General features: G+C 36.7%; 1 protein-coding gene across 1 annotated transcript in view; it reads left to right on the forward strand.

Annotated features, from left to right (window-relative positions):
• The window catches only part of DCC (DCC netrin 1 receptor), a 687,608-nt gene that overhangs the window by 589,603 nt on the left and 82,816 nt on the right, over positions 1-15,189 (forward strand). Inside the window, exons 26-27 of the mRNA XM_053664328.1 lie at positions 6,162-6,356; positions 12,890-12,922. Coding sequence (XP_053520303.1) covers positions 6,162-6,356; positions 12,890-12,922 — 228 coding nt within the window. The remainder of the gene's footprint in view (positions 1-6,161; positions 6,357-12,889; positions 12,923-15,189) is intronic.

The raw sequence follows: 15,189 nt of genomic DNA on the forward strand, positions 1-15,189 counted from the left end.
AAATTGCCAATCTAGATGCTTAAACAGCTTTTATATAGAAAACAAAAGGACAGTGAAGACAAATATTTTATTCTCATTTGATATTAAAGAAAATGAGGAAAAATGGTAGCTGACTGTGATGGGAACACAATTCTTCAAACTTTCAGCTTCATCATACACTTAAAAGATTCCATGAAAACTTTAACAATTTAATTAAATGTCATGAATGTAAAACATTTATGCTTTCTGGCTAGGGCATTTCATTCAATAAGTGAGTTTGAATACCTATTATGTGAAGACAATTTTATCAGGAATTTTTTTGAAGAATAAAATGTAATATAAGATATGGCTCCTGAAATAAAGAAATGTTTTATTCTCTTGAAGAAATATAACATACACATGATAAAAAATAAATAAAAATTACAAATACCACAGTCTCCTATTTGGGGACAAGACTGGAGACTGGTCTGGTTCAAAGAATATTAGGAGATTTTATTAATGTTGATCACAAGGGCTCAGTTATATATGAATGTAAACCCATGGGTCAGACGACTATTTTATCCAGTGATACTTCACAATCCTTCTTGAATTATAGTCTCCCAGTTTTAATATTAACCAGAGAAAGCAGTCATACAACCTTCATATGTTTTGCAGAATTCTTTATCTTGGCCTTTTGTCTTCCCCTAAGCTCTCTGCATCTTAGGACATTCATATTTGTAGCATTAACATCTCAACAAATGCCCAAAATATATACAAATTTCACCTATCAACTAAACAGTGGCTCCTAACCTTGCTTAAACACAGAGATCATCTGGGGTGTGGATTACAGGGGTTGTAGTTAACTATTGTAGTATCTATTGGTATGCTACAATATCACTCCAAACTTAGCAGCTAAAACAACACACATTCACTCTCTCATTATTTCTGTTAGTCAGGAAAACAGGCACAGCTTAGCCGAGTACTCTGCTTCAGGGTCTCTTACAATACAGCACTTATGGTTTTAGACTAGACAAATGTCTCATCTGAAGCTTGACTGGGGAAATCTGTGTCCAAGTTTATGTGGTTGTTGGTGGGACTCAGTTTCTTACTGGCTGTTGATTGGAGCTCATACTCAGTTCCTTGCTGTATGGTCCTCTTCATCTGGCAGCTTATTTCATCAAAACCAATAAAGGAGTGTATAGAGTCTGATAGCAAGATAGAAGTTATAATTTTATGAAAAATAATCATGGAAATAATAGTTCATCACATTTTCTGTGCCCTATTGGTCAAGTAAGACAAGGGGCGGGGGAGGCTGGGAGGGGAAAAATAGACAAAAAAACTGTACTTGAAAAATAACTAAATAAAATTAATTAAAAAAATAAATAAAGTAAGACTTGAGACTTCTGGTCAAGATGGTGGCACAGGCAGATGGTTCACCTCTTTGCACAACCACATAAAAATTTCAACTACAATATAGAACAACCACCACTCATAATCATCAGAAATCAAGTTCAATGGAAGCCTGACAACTATGGAATTGAAGAAACCATATCCATCCAGATTGGTAAGCGGGGCACAGGTGCAGAATGGGCTGGTCCCTCACCCACATGCAGTGGATAAAAAATAGGGAGGGCTATCTTGGGGATAGCAAGGAGTCCCAGCCCCACACCAGGCCCCCTAACCCAGAGTTCCAATGCCAAGAAGATAAGTCCCCACAACTTCTGGCTGCAAAAGCCAGCAGGAATTCAGTCAGTGTAAGTACCTGCTGGATCCCCAAGCAGTTTTTCTTAAAGAACCCACACAGAGACTCACCTACTCAGATTCACTCCCTCTGAGCTCCAGGGCATGGGTGACAGGTTGAAGGGCACCAGTGGTATACTGGGGAAAATGAGGTGCTTGGCATTAAGGCAAGCAGTGTCCTTTTTCTAAATGCTTTCCAGACAGAGGCAGCAAAGTAGCACCATATCTGAGACTCCATCAATCTGGATAACATAGTTTGACCTATCTTGAGATCCCTAGAAACTCCACCCCACCCAAATTATGGGCCCACCCAAGCTATTTTTCCATATGAATAGCTATCTTGGGGCATGCCTCACATCTTCCTAAATCCTCTCAAACAAGCAACAGCTGGCCCCAGTGAATCCCAGGAGCAGGACTAGAAGTAGCTAGCCTCGATTCACAGCTTAGCTTCTTCTGGAATATCCAAGGCCAGCACAAGTAGCAGCCATCTCAGATTGTTTTATAGCTCATGAGAGTGGCCCCAGGCAGAACACTGGTGTGGTCTTACCTTGGCCTGCACCTCCTGTGAAATCCCAGAGCCTTTACAAACAGTGAACAACTACAGCCCACTTCAGAGCACCACTACCCTGCCCCTGCACAGCTGATCCTCCACAGAGGGAAAATATGGTGATAAGTGGTCATAGCCAATCCTTGCAGCTGACTGGCCTGGGTAAATCCCTCCCATCCATCTGCCAACAGGAACCAGGGCTCAACTCCAGGAGAAGGGTATACTGAAACCATATAAAAGGTATACCTTGAGTACCCAGATTGAGTAATGGGGGAGATGGTGCCACTGGACTCTACAAGACAAATACTATATTAGCCCACACTACCAAAACATGTAGTTGATATGGATCTACCTAATACACAAAAACAAATACAGGAAGGCTACCAGAATGAGAAGACAAAGAAACATGACCCAAATGAAAGAACAGATCAAAACTCCAGAAAAAGAGCTAAATGAAACGGAGATAACCAATCTATTCAATATAGAGCTCAAGATACTGGTTATAAGGTTGCTCAAGGAACTTAGTGAAAACTTCAACAGTATAAAAAAGATCCATCAGAAATGAAGGATACACTAATGGGAATAAAGAGCAATTTACAGGAAAACAGCAGTAGAGTGGATGAAACTGAGATTCATATCAATGATTTGGAACATAAGGCAGAAAAAAAACAGCCAATCAGAACAAGAAGAAAAAAGAATCCAAAAAAAAAATGAGGATAGTAAGCAGCCCCTGGGACAACTTCCAGAAGTCTAACATTTGATCATAGGGGTTCCAGAAGGAGAAGAGAAAGAGCAAGAAATTGGAAACCTGTTTGAAAAAATAATGAAAGAAAACTTCCCTAATTTGATGAAGGAAATAGACATATGAGTTCAGGAAGCACAGGGAGTCTCAAACAAGATGAATGCAAAGAGGATCACTCTAGGACACATCATAATTAAAATGCCAAAGGTTAAAGAGAATCTTAAAAGCAGCAAGAAAAAAGAGGTTAGTTACATACAAGGGAGTTCCCATAAGACTCTAAGCTGATTTCTCAAAAGAAACTCTGCAGGCTAGAAGGGAATGACAAAAAAATGTTCAAAGTCATGAAAAATAAGCACTGACAGCCAAGATTACTCTATCTAGCAAAGCTATTATTTAGAATCAAAAGGCAGATGAAGAGCTTCCCAAATAAGAAAAAAACTAAAGAAGTTCATCATCACCAAACCATTGTTATATGAAATGTTAAAGGAACTTGTTTAAGAAAAAGATCAAAACTATGAACAATAAGAGGACAAAAATACATATCTATCAACAATTGAATCTAAAAAACAAACTAGCAAACAAGAACAGACGGACTCATGGATATGGAGAACATTTTCATGGTTGCCAGCAGGGAGGGGAGTGTGGGAGAGTGGGTGAGAGGTTAGGGGATTAAGAAGTGTAAATAATCCCTGGCTAGTGTAGCTCAGTGGATTGAGTGAACCACATGATCGAGGTTTGATTCCCAGTCAGGGCACATGCCTGGGTTGCAGGCCAGTTCCCAGCAGGGGACTCATGAGAGGCAACCATACATTGATATTTCTCTCCTTCTCTCCTTCCCTTCCCCTCTAAAGATAAATAAATAAAATCTTTTAAAAAGTAATATTTAAAAAAAGAAGTGTAAATAAGTAGTTAAAGAAGAGCTATTGGGATGTAAAGTACAGGAAAGGAAATAGAGTAGCCAAAGAACTTATATGCATGACCCATGGACATGAACAATGGTATGGGAATTGCCTGACGGAGTGAAGATGCTAGGTGGAGGGGGGAGCAAATGGGAGAAAATCAGAACAATGATAATAGCATAATCAATAAAATATAATTTTTTTGAAAAAAGCATGAATACATCCTGTCTGCACTCAGACAGAAAGCAGGACATAAAAGTGGGACTGAAGATGGGGGTAACTGAGGGCTATCAAAGACTGTCTGCCACAACTGTTAAGTAAGAATGTCCTTTCTTGAGATCTGTGTTTTGTAACTTGTAGCCAGTCACCAGGCAATTCTTATAATGAGGTAGATTTGAGAAACACAAAACTTAGGAAAAGGTGAAAGCTAAAGCAAAAGAGATACAAGTTTTCATCATTGATCTGAATTGAGGAGACATGGACTTCTGGATTTTTGAGTTTGCAACATTGGTTAATCATACAGAATCCCAAGGGGAAAAGAGTCCGTTAATTGTCTAGAATACATCCTCCAAACCCAAGCAGAATTCTTTAAGTCACAGTGGCATTAAGCGGCGAATGATTAAAAATTATATAAATGTTCTTATACTTTACCGAGTGTATTGCCTAGTCTACAGGAAGAAATTCTGACTGTAAAGAAAGATTTTATATGTTAAATGTAGCTTGAACTAGACCCTAGACCTAGTGGGTGGGTAGGAAGAGTGAACAATAAGAAATGGCGGGGCTTGGCCCAATGGCTCAGTTGTTTGGGTGTCATCCCATACACCAAAAGATTGCCAGTTCAGGTCCCAGTCAGGACACCTACCTACCTGGGTTATGGGTTCATTCCCCCTCTTCCATTGGGGAATGTACAGGGGACAACTGATCAATGTTTCTCTCCTCTCTCCTTTCCTCCCTCTCTGAAAACAATAAGCATATCCTTGAGTGAGGATTAAATAAAAAGAGCAAGGTGGGTGGGGATAAGCGTCATAGGGAGACTACACTGCAGTCTTCCTGGAGTGAGCGTCTGTGTTCTCATGCAGGGAGTGCACCTGGTTATCCTGGGAGGGAACTGGAGCTGGATCGGGGAACCTGTGACATAACCATTGAAAGGCCTAAGTGTGGGTCCCCAGTACAAATAGGACAAGCAGGACTCACAAGGAGGGAATAGGTGAATCAAAGAAAGACAACTGCTTTTAAAACATGATTCATGAGGAACATATTTGCTGTTGAGAATAGAACTAGGGGCACTGTTGGCCTATCTGGTGCAGAGATCAGTGCAAAATCTTGGCAGAAACAGAGGCTGGCACTGTTCACACAGCAAAGACACCTGCGATGAGCTCTTGACAGTTTCATCTGATAGTGTGATATAAAATTGTGAATAATGCTTTTACATAAAATCTAGCTTACATACTGGCTAAACATAACACTAGAATATGAATATTTACAGGGGTAACTGGATTTATTTGGGTGTGCATTAAACTGTCACCACTGAGTAACCTACTAGTATTCAAGTAACATCCTCTGAGACAGAGGGTAAATGATACTATCAAATGATAAATTATTAGCACTTGAGATATTAACTAAATAACCTACAATTATCCAGAAAGAGCTTTAGGTTCTCCATAGGTGGGATGGACCAGGGGAAATAGTGTTGGATTTTTAGCATAACAGTAGAAGATATCCTAGCCTTTTTACCACCTAGCTTGGTCACCCTCAGTTTTACCATCTGTGAAAGGAGACAGTGCCCTTGCCAGCCTCCCAGAGTTAATATAGCAATTGTACATGATCATTTATTTTGATAACACTTTCAACATTCATGGTATTTTGTACTTCTCAGTGTGCTGTTATTATTTAAGCATAAGCCAAAATAAACATTACTTACTGTCATTATTGAAACACAGTAAAAGTTAAACAGACTTATTATCTGTGTTTTGCATTTTAGAATAAACCAATGGTCAGAATTTATAGGCAGCAGAAACTGCACATTTTTAAATGTGACATGTTTTTATTTCCAGTGGCTTATTCCATTTTCCGATTCTGTTTGCTGAAGCCATTATTTATTTAATCCTTGCAATAAGGAAAAAATAATTACTTGCCAAGCCAAATACTGTAGTTTATAGATTGGGGATATGTAATAATGACGGCAAAGCACATTCGGGAAACATGGGTGTGTGGAAGCAGAAGTGCAGCCAGCTGTCAGGACGCTGACAGAATTTTCATTCTTCTGTTTATGCAGCTTACATCTTGTTTTATACCTTGGACAAGAACATACCAATTGATGACTGGATTATGGAAACAATCAGTGGTGATCGGCTTACTCATCAAATTATGGATCTCAACCTGGACACTATGTATTACTTTCGAATTCAAGCACGAAACGTGAAAGGAGTGGGGCCCCTCTCCGATCCCATCCTCTTCAGGACTCTGAAAGGTTTGAATCATGTTCTACTATATTGCCTTTCTTTTCTGTGGGATGGTTACAGAATAGTTTTGGAGTCTATGTCAGGAATTGCTGTAGACTGTTTCTGCTGCCAATATGACTATAGTGGACATTCAAAATAAATTAAAATGCACATTAAAACCACAGTGAGTTATTACCTTGCACCTGTTAAAATAGCCATTATCCGAAGGACAAGAGATGTCAAATGCTGGCATGAACGCAGGGAAAAGGGAGCCCTGAACTCTGTTGGTGGGATTGTAGATTTGCACAGCCACTGTGGAAAACGGTATGGGGGTTCCCCCAAAATTAAAAATGGAGCTACTATGTGGTCCATCCAGCAGTTCAACTTCTGCAAATACATCCAAAGAAAATGAAAACACTAAGTGGATATAGTTATCTATACCACATGGTCATAACTGCATTATTTAAAATAGCCAAGACAAGGAAACAACCTAGTGTCCATCAGTAGATTATTGGATAGAGAAACTGTTGTATATATACACAATGAAATATTATTCAACTGTCACACTAAGAATTTCTACCATTTGTGAAACATGGATAGATCTTGATCATTATGTTAAGTGAAATAATTCAGACAGGGAAAAACAAATACTTTATAATTTTGCTTGTATGTGTAATCTAAAAACAGGCAAGCAAACAACTAAAAACATGCCAGACTCACAGAAAAGGAGAGGAGAGGTTTGGTTATAAGAGGCAGGGATGGGGAGAGGGTGAATTGGAGGGAGGTGGTCAAAAAGTACAAGCTTCCATTTATAAAATAAATAAATACTAAGGATGTAATGTAAAACATAATGACTACAGTTAACATTTCTGAGTAATATATAGAACTTTTGTAAAGAGAATAGATCCTAAGTGTTCTTATCTAACTAGGAAAGATAAGAAAGAATAATTAATTAATTAAATGTGTCATTTAATTCTTTTTTCAAATTTTTTAAAATTATTTTTATTTAATTATTTTTTAACTCCAGTATTCTGTCTTTTACTCCCATCCCAGCCCACTAATTCTGAGAGCCAACATGTCAAAGAAAGATGTATTGTATCACTATATTTTCTGCCTTCAGCAGGAGACAGACATTCTAACTTGACTCTCTTTTATTTATAATCCTTTTGGAATTGTGTATTGATTTCATGTGTATTGGTTCCATTCAATATATAATGAAACCCTTTAGCCATTTTATGTAAAGGAAGAAAAATTTAAACAGCATTGAAACGTGTGAATGACATCCTCTTGCCAATTTCAAATATTCCTTTTCAGGAACTATTGTCCTTATACATGAGAGGATTATTTTGATATGGCAAGACAGAAAACCTCAAACAAAATGAATGTGTTCATTTTAAGGACCAAGGTCAGCAACAATAAAAAAAATTGCAGAATGATTGGAAGAAAATCTAATTGCTTACAAGAATAAAAATCAGTACTCAATTCAAAGATAGTTACAGGTTCATACAGAAAAATACTAAAGCCCAGGAATAGAAACTACATCAAAATAATCTTCATAAACTTTTTTTACTTTTAAGTCCAGTATTATTTTTCTGGAAGATGAATAGTTACAAGAGCCTCTATTATTCAGTATTGAAAATAATTAAAATAATTCTAATGTTGTATAACTGATATTTAAAGATCAATATTTAAGGCATGATATCTTTTGTTCTAAGGAAGGATTCTTGACTCTTAAATCTATGACCACATTATATCTCTATGTTTGGCTGAAAACTTCGTAATATGAGGGGGGACCCAAAAAACCCAGAATTATCTTCTGGAGTGTGGCCCCTTGTACAGAATCCCCCCACTAGGTCAGTGTTCTATGAATCCATCAGTATCATTGTACCAGCTGGCATTGTTGTAGAGGCTGCATTCAGCTTCAGTGAAATTTTTTTGGAAGACTCAACATTTTGCCCATTTCCTGATGGGTGATTTATGAGCATACTGTCCACACTACACTGAGTGTTCAGTAGTTTTTGACCAAAAGGAGTATGACCTCCATGGTCGACCCTTCGTATTCACCCAATTTCACCCAGAATGACTATTTTTGGTTTTCCCAGGTGAAAAAAGTCCCCAAAGAGAAAGGTTTTGCCTATGTGGAAGAGGTGAAAAAAACACAGCAGAAGCACTAAAAGGCATCAAAATCAATGAGTTCAAAAGCTGTTTGAGCAATGGAAAAAATGTCTTTATAGGTATAATGCATCAAATGGGGAGTACTTTGAAGGTGACTAAAGTTTAAACATGTAAGAATAAATACACCATTTTTTATAAATCAATTTCTTTTTTAGGGGGTCCCCTGTTGTCCATGATGGCAAACAACCAAAATATTACAAACAGTTGTCTGCCATTTTCACCCAGCTGTCAGACATACTAAAGAAGAGTTTTAGGGTAACCATTTAATCTATTTCTCAATTCTCCTAGGAAACATAGACTAAGAAATAGCGGACTTTAGAGTTCTGGCGAGTGAGCTATTCGACAATGGGGTTTGATAAAAGCTAATCTGAAAGTTTGCCAGGAACCCACAAACAAGCATTCAGCCTAAATCTGCATGGCAGTCTTTAATAGCGGAGTAGGAGTTGGGAGGGAAACAGGAGGAAATGAGCTAATCTTTGTCTATCCGGGTTTTTAGGACTTCATGTCTAAATCAGATTTCATTCTAAATGAGCAATCAGAAGGAAACTGGTTATTCATTTTGTGGGAGCATGAAATGTAACTAGATAATGTTTCACAAATGCTTCGTCTTTATCTACAGACAAGTGCCAAATCAATTTCATGCTCAAAACATGTGCCAAGTAGAGATCTCAGAGAGTGCTTAAAAATGACTTAAAGCATCCAAATGTATTAAGCAACAGAATGATGAGTTATCACCGGATTTACAGGCCCACGCTGGTAATTATCCTGTGGATTGTTTAATGAACTCCATATCTTATTTGGTACTATTTACCCTAAGTGCCATAAACTCATCTATTAAATGATATTCAGAATTAAGAACAAAGTCAGGAATTTGTTATAAGTCATAATAAAGGATATAAAAATCATATCTACTATCCTGACTGAAATGTTTAATGCTGTCTACCCCAAGTCTGTCATGCTTCATTAATAGTCAATTAGATCTTTAAAACAAATCTTGGTCATATATAGTAGACTAAGTTTCAGATGTTTCAAGTGCACTTTGAATTATTTAGAAATATTTATACTGCCCATCTTTATCAACAATGGATATTGTGCGTGCATGTATCTGACATCTCACAATGACATGTTATAAGGTAAAAAAAATTACCCATCATAAGAGATTTGAAGCCATGATGATGCAAATCTACACTAAAGACATAAAATACACTACTGCTCTCTGATTTAAGATTTTCATTTTCCAAAGCTGCTTCCAGATATAAGGCCACTGTTCGTCAGAGTGTAACTCTGACAGAGAAAGGCTTACCTTTGGTCCTGAAGCTGAGAAAACACACGGTAGTCTCCCGGGTAACAAGGAAGTCCTTTATAGTCATCATGTCCCTGAGGGAGGTGTCCAGGAGCTTCATTCTTTCACATCCAGTCTTTGCAAAGATTGTGCTTTGTCTACTAGAGACTAGAGTTTTGTCATTGTTGGTTTTAGGCACCAACCAGAGAGGTACAGGAAACTCAATCAATAATCACTGATTAATTAAAAAGCGCAGTTTTAATTTTAAATGGATTAAGTTATTATACTCTTATGTACATGGTATAGGAGATGTATGTGACTCTTTTCTTAAAATGTTAATGAAAACACTCTTAAACTTGATTCTGTGACCCATAGGCTTTATAAATACCTACCTCCCTTCTCCAAATCACCCCCATTACAATAGCTACACACCATCGATCCCGTGGAAGATGCATAAAAATCATGTTCATCTCTGCCTATCACATGGGATGTTTCTTCCAGTAAAGTAAGCTTCTTCAGGTCAGCCTCTGAAGTACAAGAAAGGAAGCATGCAATGCACCCATGTGAATGTCTGTGGAGGGATGGAGTCATCTCTCACATGCAAAGAAGCAGAGTCTTCAGCCGTGAAAGAGCAGTAGAGTCAGGTGTATTCCCTGGGCTTCCTTCCTCATCATCCCAAAATGTGCATTTCTCTCATCCAAAATACAGAACCGAGAGCTCTGTACCAGGACATAAAAAAACCTTTCATCTTCAAAGTGTTCTGTGACAAAATACATGATTTTGTTGACAAGTGATGGAGCCATTAAAAAGTCAAGGTACAAATGACAAGATATTTAAGCCCTTATTTTCCTGTAATCAAAAGTAACTATTAGAATATATTTGGTCCTTGTGAGGAAACACTCTTTAATAGATAACCTCCTTGAGGCATTCAACGTTTATCAAGTTATATTCAGTTCAGGTTTGCTAACAATAAAACAAATCTAGAAGATAAGAATGCAGATCAGATTTTCCACAATAACAACGTTTATTTGTCGCTTGCTAAAAATTTGCTTAGACTACAGATCATGCATGTATATTTTCAAAGACAAAGGGAAACAAAAAACATGGAGATGAGATTGCCTTTTTCTTTTCTTTCTTTTTTTGATACTATTCCAAACTCTTCTCCCTAAATATGGGATACTGATTGTCCTAGTTCCTCAAGTGTGTCCATTCTGGCCACCAGCCATTTACCCTTCCTACAGTGCGTGGTCACACATGACCCTGACATATCCTTCCTCATTCCCCCTGGAACATGGGAATGGTGTTTCCTGCAACTTAGTGTCTCCCCTTAAAAGCTACATTAAGATCCTATTTCTGTCTATAAAGTACACAGGTAATTCAGTTGCCTATCAAAAGCACCTTTTATCAACAGCACCCTGATACTATAATAAAATGTATTTTGAGAAGCCTTTAGTCTTCAATGAGAAATGGGAGAGAAAATCAAGACAAAAATTAAATTGTGATGATTCGATTAGAGATAATTAGATTGGATGGCCTGGTGAATTAAAAAATGTTTAATCTTGAGAAGATACAAAGACATTAAAAAAATCTATACGAAGCTTGTAGAATCTTAATGTAATAAACTCTTTTGTATATACTGTTTTCCAAAGGGTAATTGAAAATTGGAAGTCTACTTTTTATTAAGACACCTTTCCTAGTTTACTCTTTTCATAGAAGATGTTTACATATTATTTAACATAACAGAAATTGTTAATGATTGCTGTTTTAGGAATTTGTTCACCTGTGATGTGACATTAATAAACCCTGTCCATCTTAAAGAGGCTTTCATTAACAGCATCATTATTTGAGTATTTAGATTTTATGCATTCTTTTGGATGATGATTCATGTTCCTTAATTTAGAAAAGGACCACTAAAAGACTTTAAGCTATTTTTCAAACAATGATGATGGATTTGTGGTAAAACTGCTACACAGAATTCGAGAACTGACTAGGTTATAGGTTGCTACTCAATGGAATGCTATTACGGTTTTCTCTGCATGAATGTAACCGAGGGGTATATAAGAAAAGCAGCAAGTGTAGGAGCCTATGTGTCAAGTTTTGCTGCAATGAAGAAAGGTAAATATGCCCAGAAAACTTGAAGCTCAAAGAAAATCAAGGATAGGTGAATGATTCTAATACATGGAGACTTACAAAGAGATACTATCGTCAAAATTTCATACCACAGTTCCTAGAAAAGAAATGATACCAGAGATTTACCTCCTGTATATTTATATTTGGTTAACAGAAAATAAACACCTTTTAAAAAAGCAGAGATGTTTTTAAATTTAAAACAAAAACAAACTCATAAATACAGGCAGTAGACTGGTGGTGACCAGAGGGGAAGGCAGGTGGGCAGAGGGCAAACAACGGGTTACAGGGGTCAAGTGTGTAGTGATGAATGGAGACTAGACTTCCGGTGGTAAGCCCACCACAGAATATGCAGATATCTAAGTAGAATGTACACATGAAACCTTTATAATGTTATTAACTGGTTTTACCTCAATAAAAATAAAAAATAAACCAACAAGGGGAAAAAGTCATTTTCATGAACATTACTCATAACACAACCGAAGTCAACAATTCAACACTCTTCTTCACAAGGTCTAAAAATTTGTCAAATTGTTTAAATTAAACCAGATTTGTGATAGTCCATTATTATTTTACTCTATTCATGTGAGAGTCGGTTGAGTTCCATTTCGTAAAAAAAAATGAGAATATAAGCAAATAGTTTTCTTACTTAAAACATTGATAATCACTGGGTAATGGCATGCATTTTTACTGTTATTGTATCTTCAACTAAATTTGTATGATGATTAATCTGAGTCTATGTTTAGAGAAATGTGAAAAATAACATTTTTAAGAACACATTTATACAATAAAAATGGTTTCATTTTTCTCTAACAATGTAGTAGAAAGAATTCAATTAAGCTTGATTCCTTATCAATTTTATTTCAATGGGTCATTGGCCTTAATATGATAATTTTCTAACCACAAACTGTTGGCTTGAAATATCTGCTTTCTGGCTGAGAACGTCAAAATCTAATAATATTTCTTTTCCTCCCACAGTGGAACACCCTGACAAAATGGCTAATGACCAAGGTATGGTGGCTTAGTGTGTCTCTTTCCCCTTCTTTAATCAATCCAGTCTGTTAGAAATGTCAGTCATTGTCTTGTATTCCTCTTTTCACCTGGGCCATATACCTCACCAAGCAGACTCTGGTGCGATAATTAATCTTGTTAATGAAGTTCTGCTTGGATGGGGCTGAGGTTCTGATAGGGGAGATGTAAATTTTCTGGAGAGGAAATTGTTTTGTCTCTATTCTGAAAGACCAATTAAAATGTCAAGCTTCTTTGTATGAAATAAATTTTTAGTCTCTGTGTGCACTTTTGAATAATTCACATTAAGTATAATTAAGCTCAGCATAATTTTCAAGCTGCCCTTCCACCCTTTCATGAGCTGTGGATTAAAGTTCTGCAGCTCCACAGAGAAAGCCCGTAAATCATGAGTGCTTCTCTGTGATGAGCTTTTTTTAACAAATAAAAACACAGTTAGGTCAACTTTTTTAGGGCATTATCAGTGCTCATTTCGAAGTCAGAAAGCTTTCCATTCCTGGAATCAGATGCTGGATTGACTTGGAGTATTTTATTCTCTTTTCACTCTTTTGCTAAAAGCTGATTTACATAGAAAAACAGGGATGGTTTTACACAAAGAAAATTGGGATAAATAAGAGATATCCACCAACTAGCAGGCAGACATGCATTTTCTTTTTTTTTTCTTTTTCTTCAGTATTATTAAGTCTTTATTTTTTAATTTTTTTATTTAGTTATTTTCAACTACAGTTTTCTGTCTTTTACTTCGATCCCAGCCCACCCCCCATGCCCCTCACCTTCCTCCCATTTCCACCCTCCTTAGTTGTTGTTCATGTGTCCTTTATAGATATGCATTTTCTATTACTATGACTTGTGGAGTGAAAAATTAGGATTCCATTATTTTGACACTGAGGGTGATTAATAGAATGCCAGAGGAGAAAAGAATAGTTTATGAGTTTTATTTGGGGGGGCGGTTATATTCTTTAAAGAAGGGAGAGTTCAGAAACGCTCATACTGGTTATTGTCATTTTCTTTTTTGGTTCAGAATCTGTAGCTTGGGTAGTTTGTCTTCTGCTTTGGATGCATATTATCAGCAAAAACGACTTGCAAGCATCATGTCTCATAAGGTCCCATGTTGTAAATTGGGGGGAAACATTCTTTTCAACAAGAACACTTTTTAACTTTTGACAAATGCTAAGCCTCTGTGGTGAGCAAGGCTCACCCACAACAGGTTTCCCATATGAGTGATATTTAAGTTAATGATCCATGATTCTATGTTCAGGTTCATCTTGGGGTCCTTATACCATGCCTCTGCTTAGGAGAACATAGCCAGGGTTTCATACAGGGCATCACAGAAATAAGGCTGTGCCCGTGAATGTCTTCCCAGGGTTAACATTTCCATTAATTGCCTAGCAGCTTGCTGCCACTTAAAATATTTTCATGAGATCAATATATGCTAAACAGTAATGTTTTAAAAACTGTTAATGATGAGTAATTATCAGTTAGCACATATTTATTTAGGTAAATTAAATATTAGTGTTACCCAAATGCAAAGCTGGAGCCATTATTAACAGAAGTGATTTTCTTATGTAAGTTATAAAATAACTAAAACAACCTCCCTTAGCTTCTTTAACTTAAATGAATATGAGACTTCTACAGGCATATAACTCCTAATTTTGAAATTATACTTAGGAAATATATCTATACATATGTATGTATATGTATATATGCATGTGTATGTATATGTGTGTATATGCGTGTATATACACATATAGAGAGAGAGAAAGAACACAAAAAAATTTTTAAGCAACTGAACCAGATAAAATGCCGCATCATTAGCTTTTTGGTTGAGGAAGTGCTCATGCTTCTCTAAACAGATTTCCAGTTGTCCCTGGATTTTTTTCATTGTTTTTTTCCTGTTTTTTTTTCCATTTAACTGTTTTTTAAATATTACTCATTCTACCAAGATATATTTTGTGAATTGATCCTTTTATAAAAGAAAAGAGAATGAATTAATTCTCAGTTGCACTATGGCACGCACTCTGTAGATTTTACTGGATTTTCACATTGGCAGTGAAATAAGATCAATTATCAGGAACAAAAGGAATTGCTAAGAATGTTGCCAGTGACTGAGTCTGTTAATATAATCGGGCAGTTGTTCTTTTTGTCCATCTAACATCTTAGAAAGATTCTGTCATGTATCTTACTACACAGCACCTTGTTCAATCACAGCTTGTATGCAGTTGGTCAAATTGATAGGGTCTGTTACATCAAAC

Source organism: Artibeus jamaicensis, unplaced genomic scaffold (genome assembly GCF_021234435.1).
Source record: "Artibeus jamaicensis isolate MK-2021 breed Jamaican fruit bat unplaced genomic scaffold, CSHL_Jam_final contig_354, whole genome shotgun sequence".
In the NCBI taxonomy this organism is placed as follows: Eukaryota; Metazoa; Chordata; class Mammalia; order Chiroptera; family Phyllostomidae; genus Artibeus; species Artibeus jamaicensis.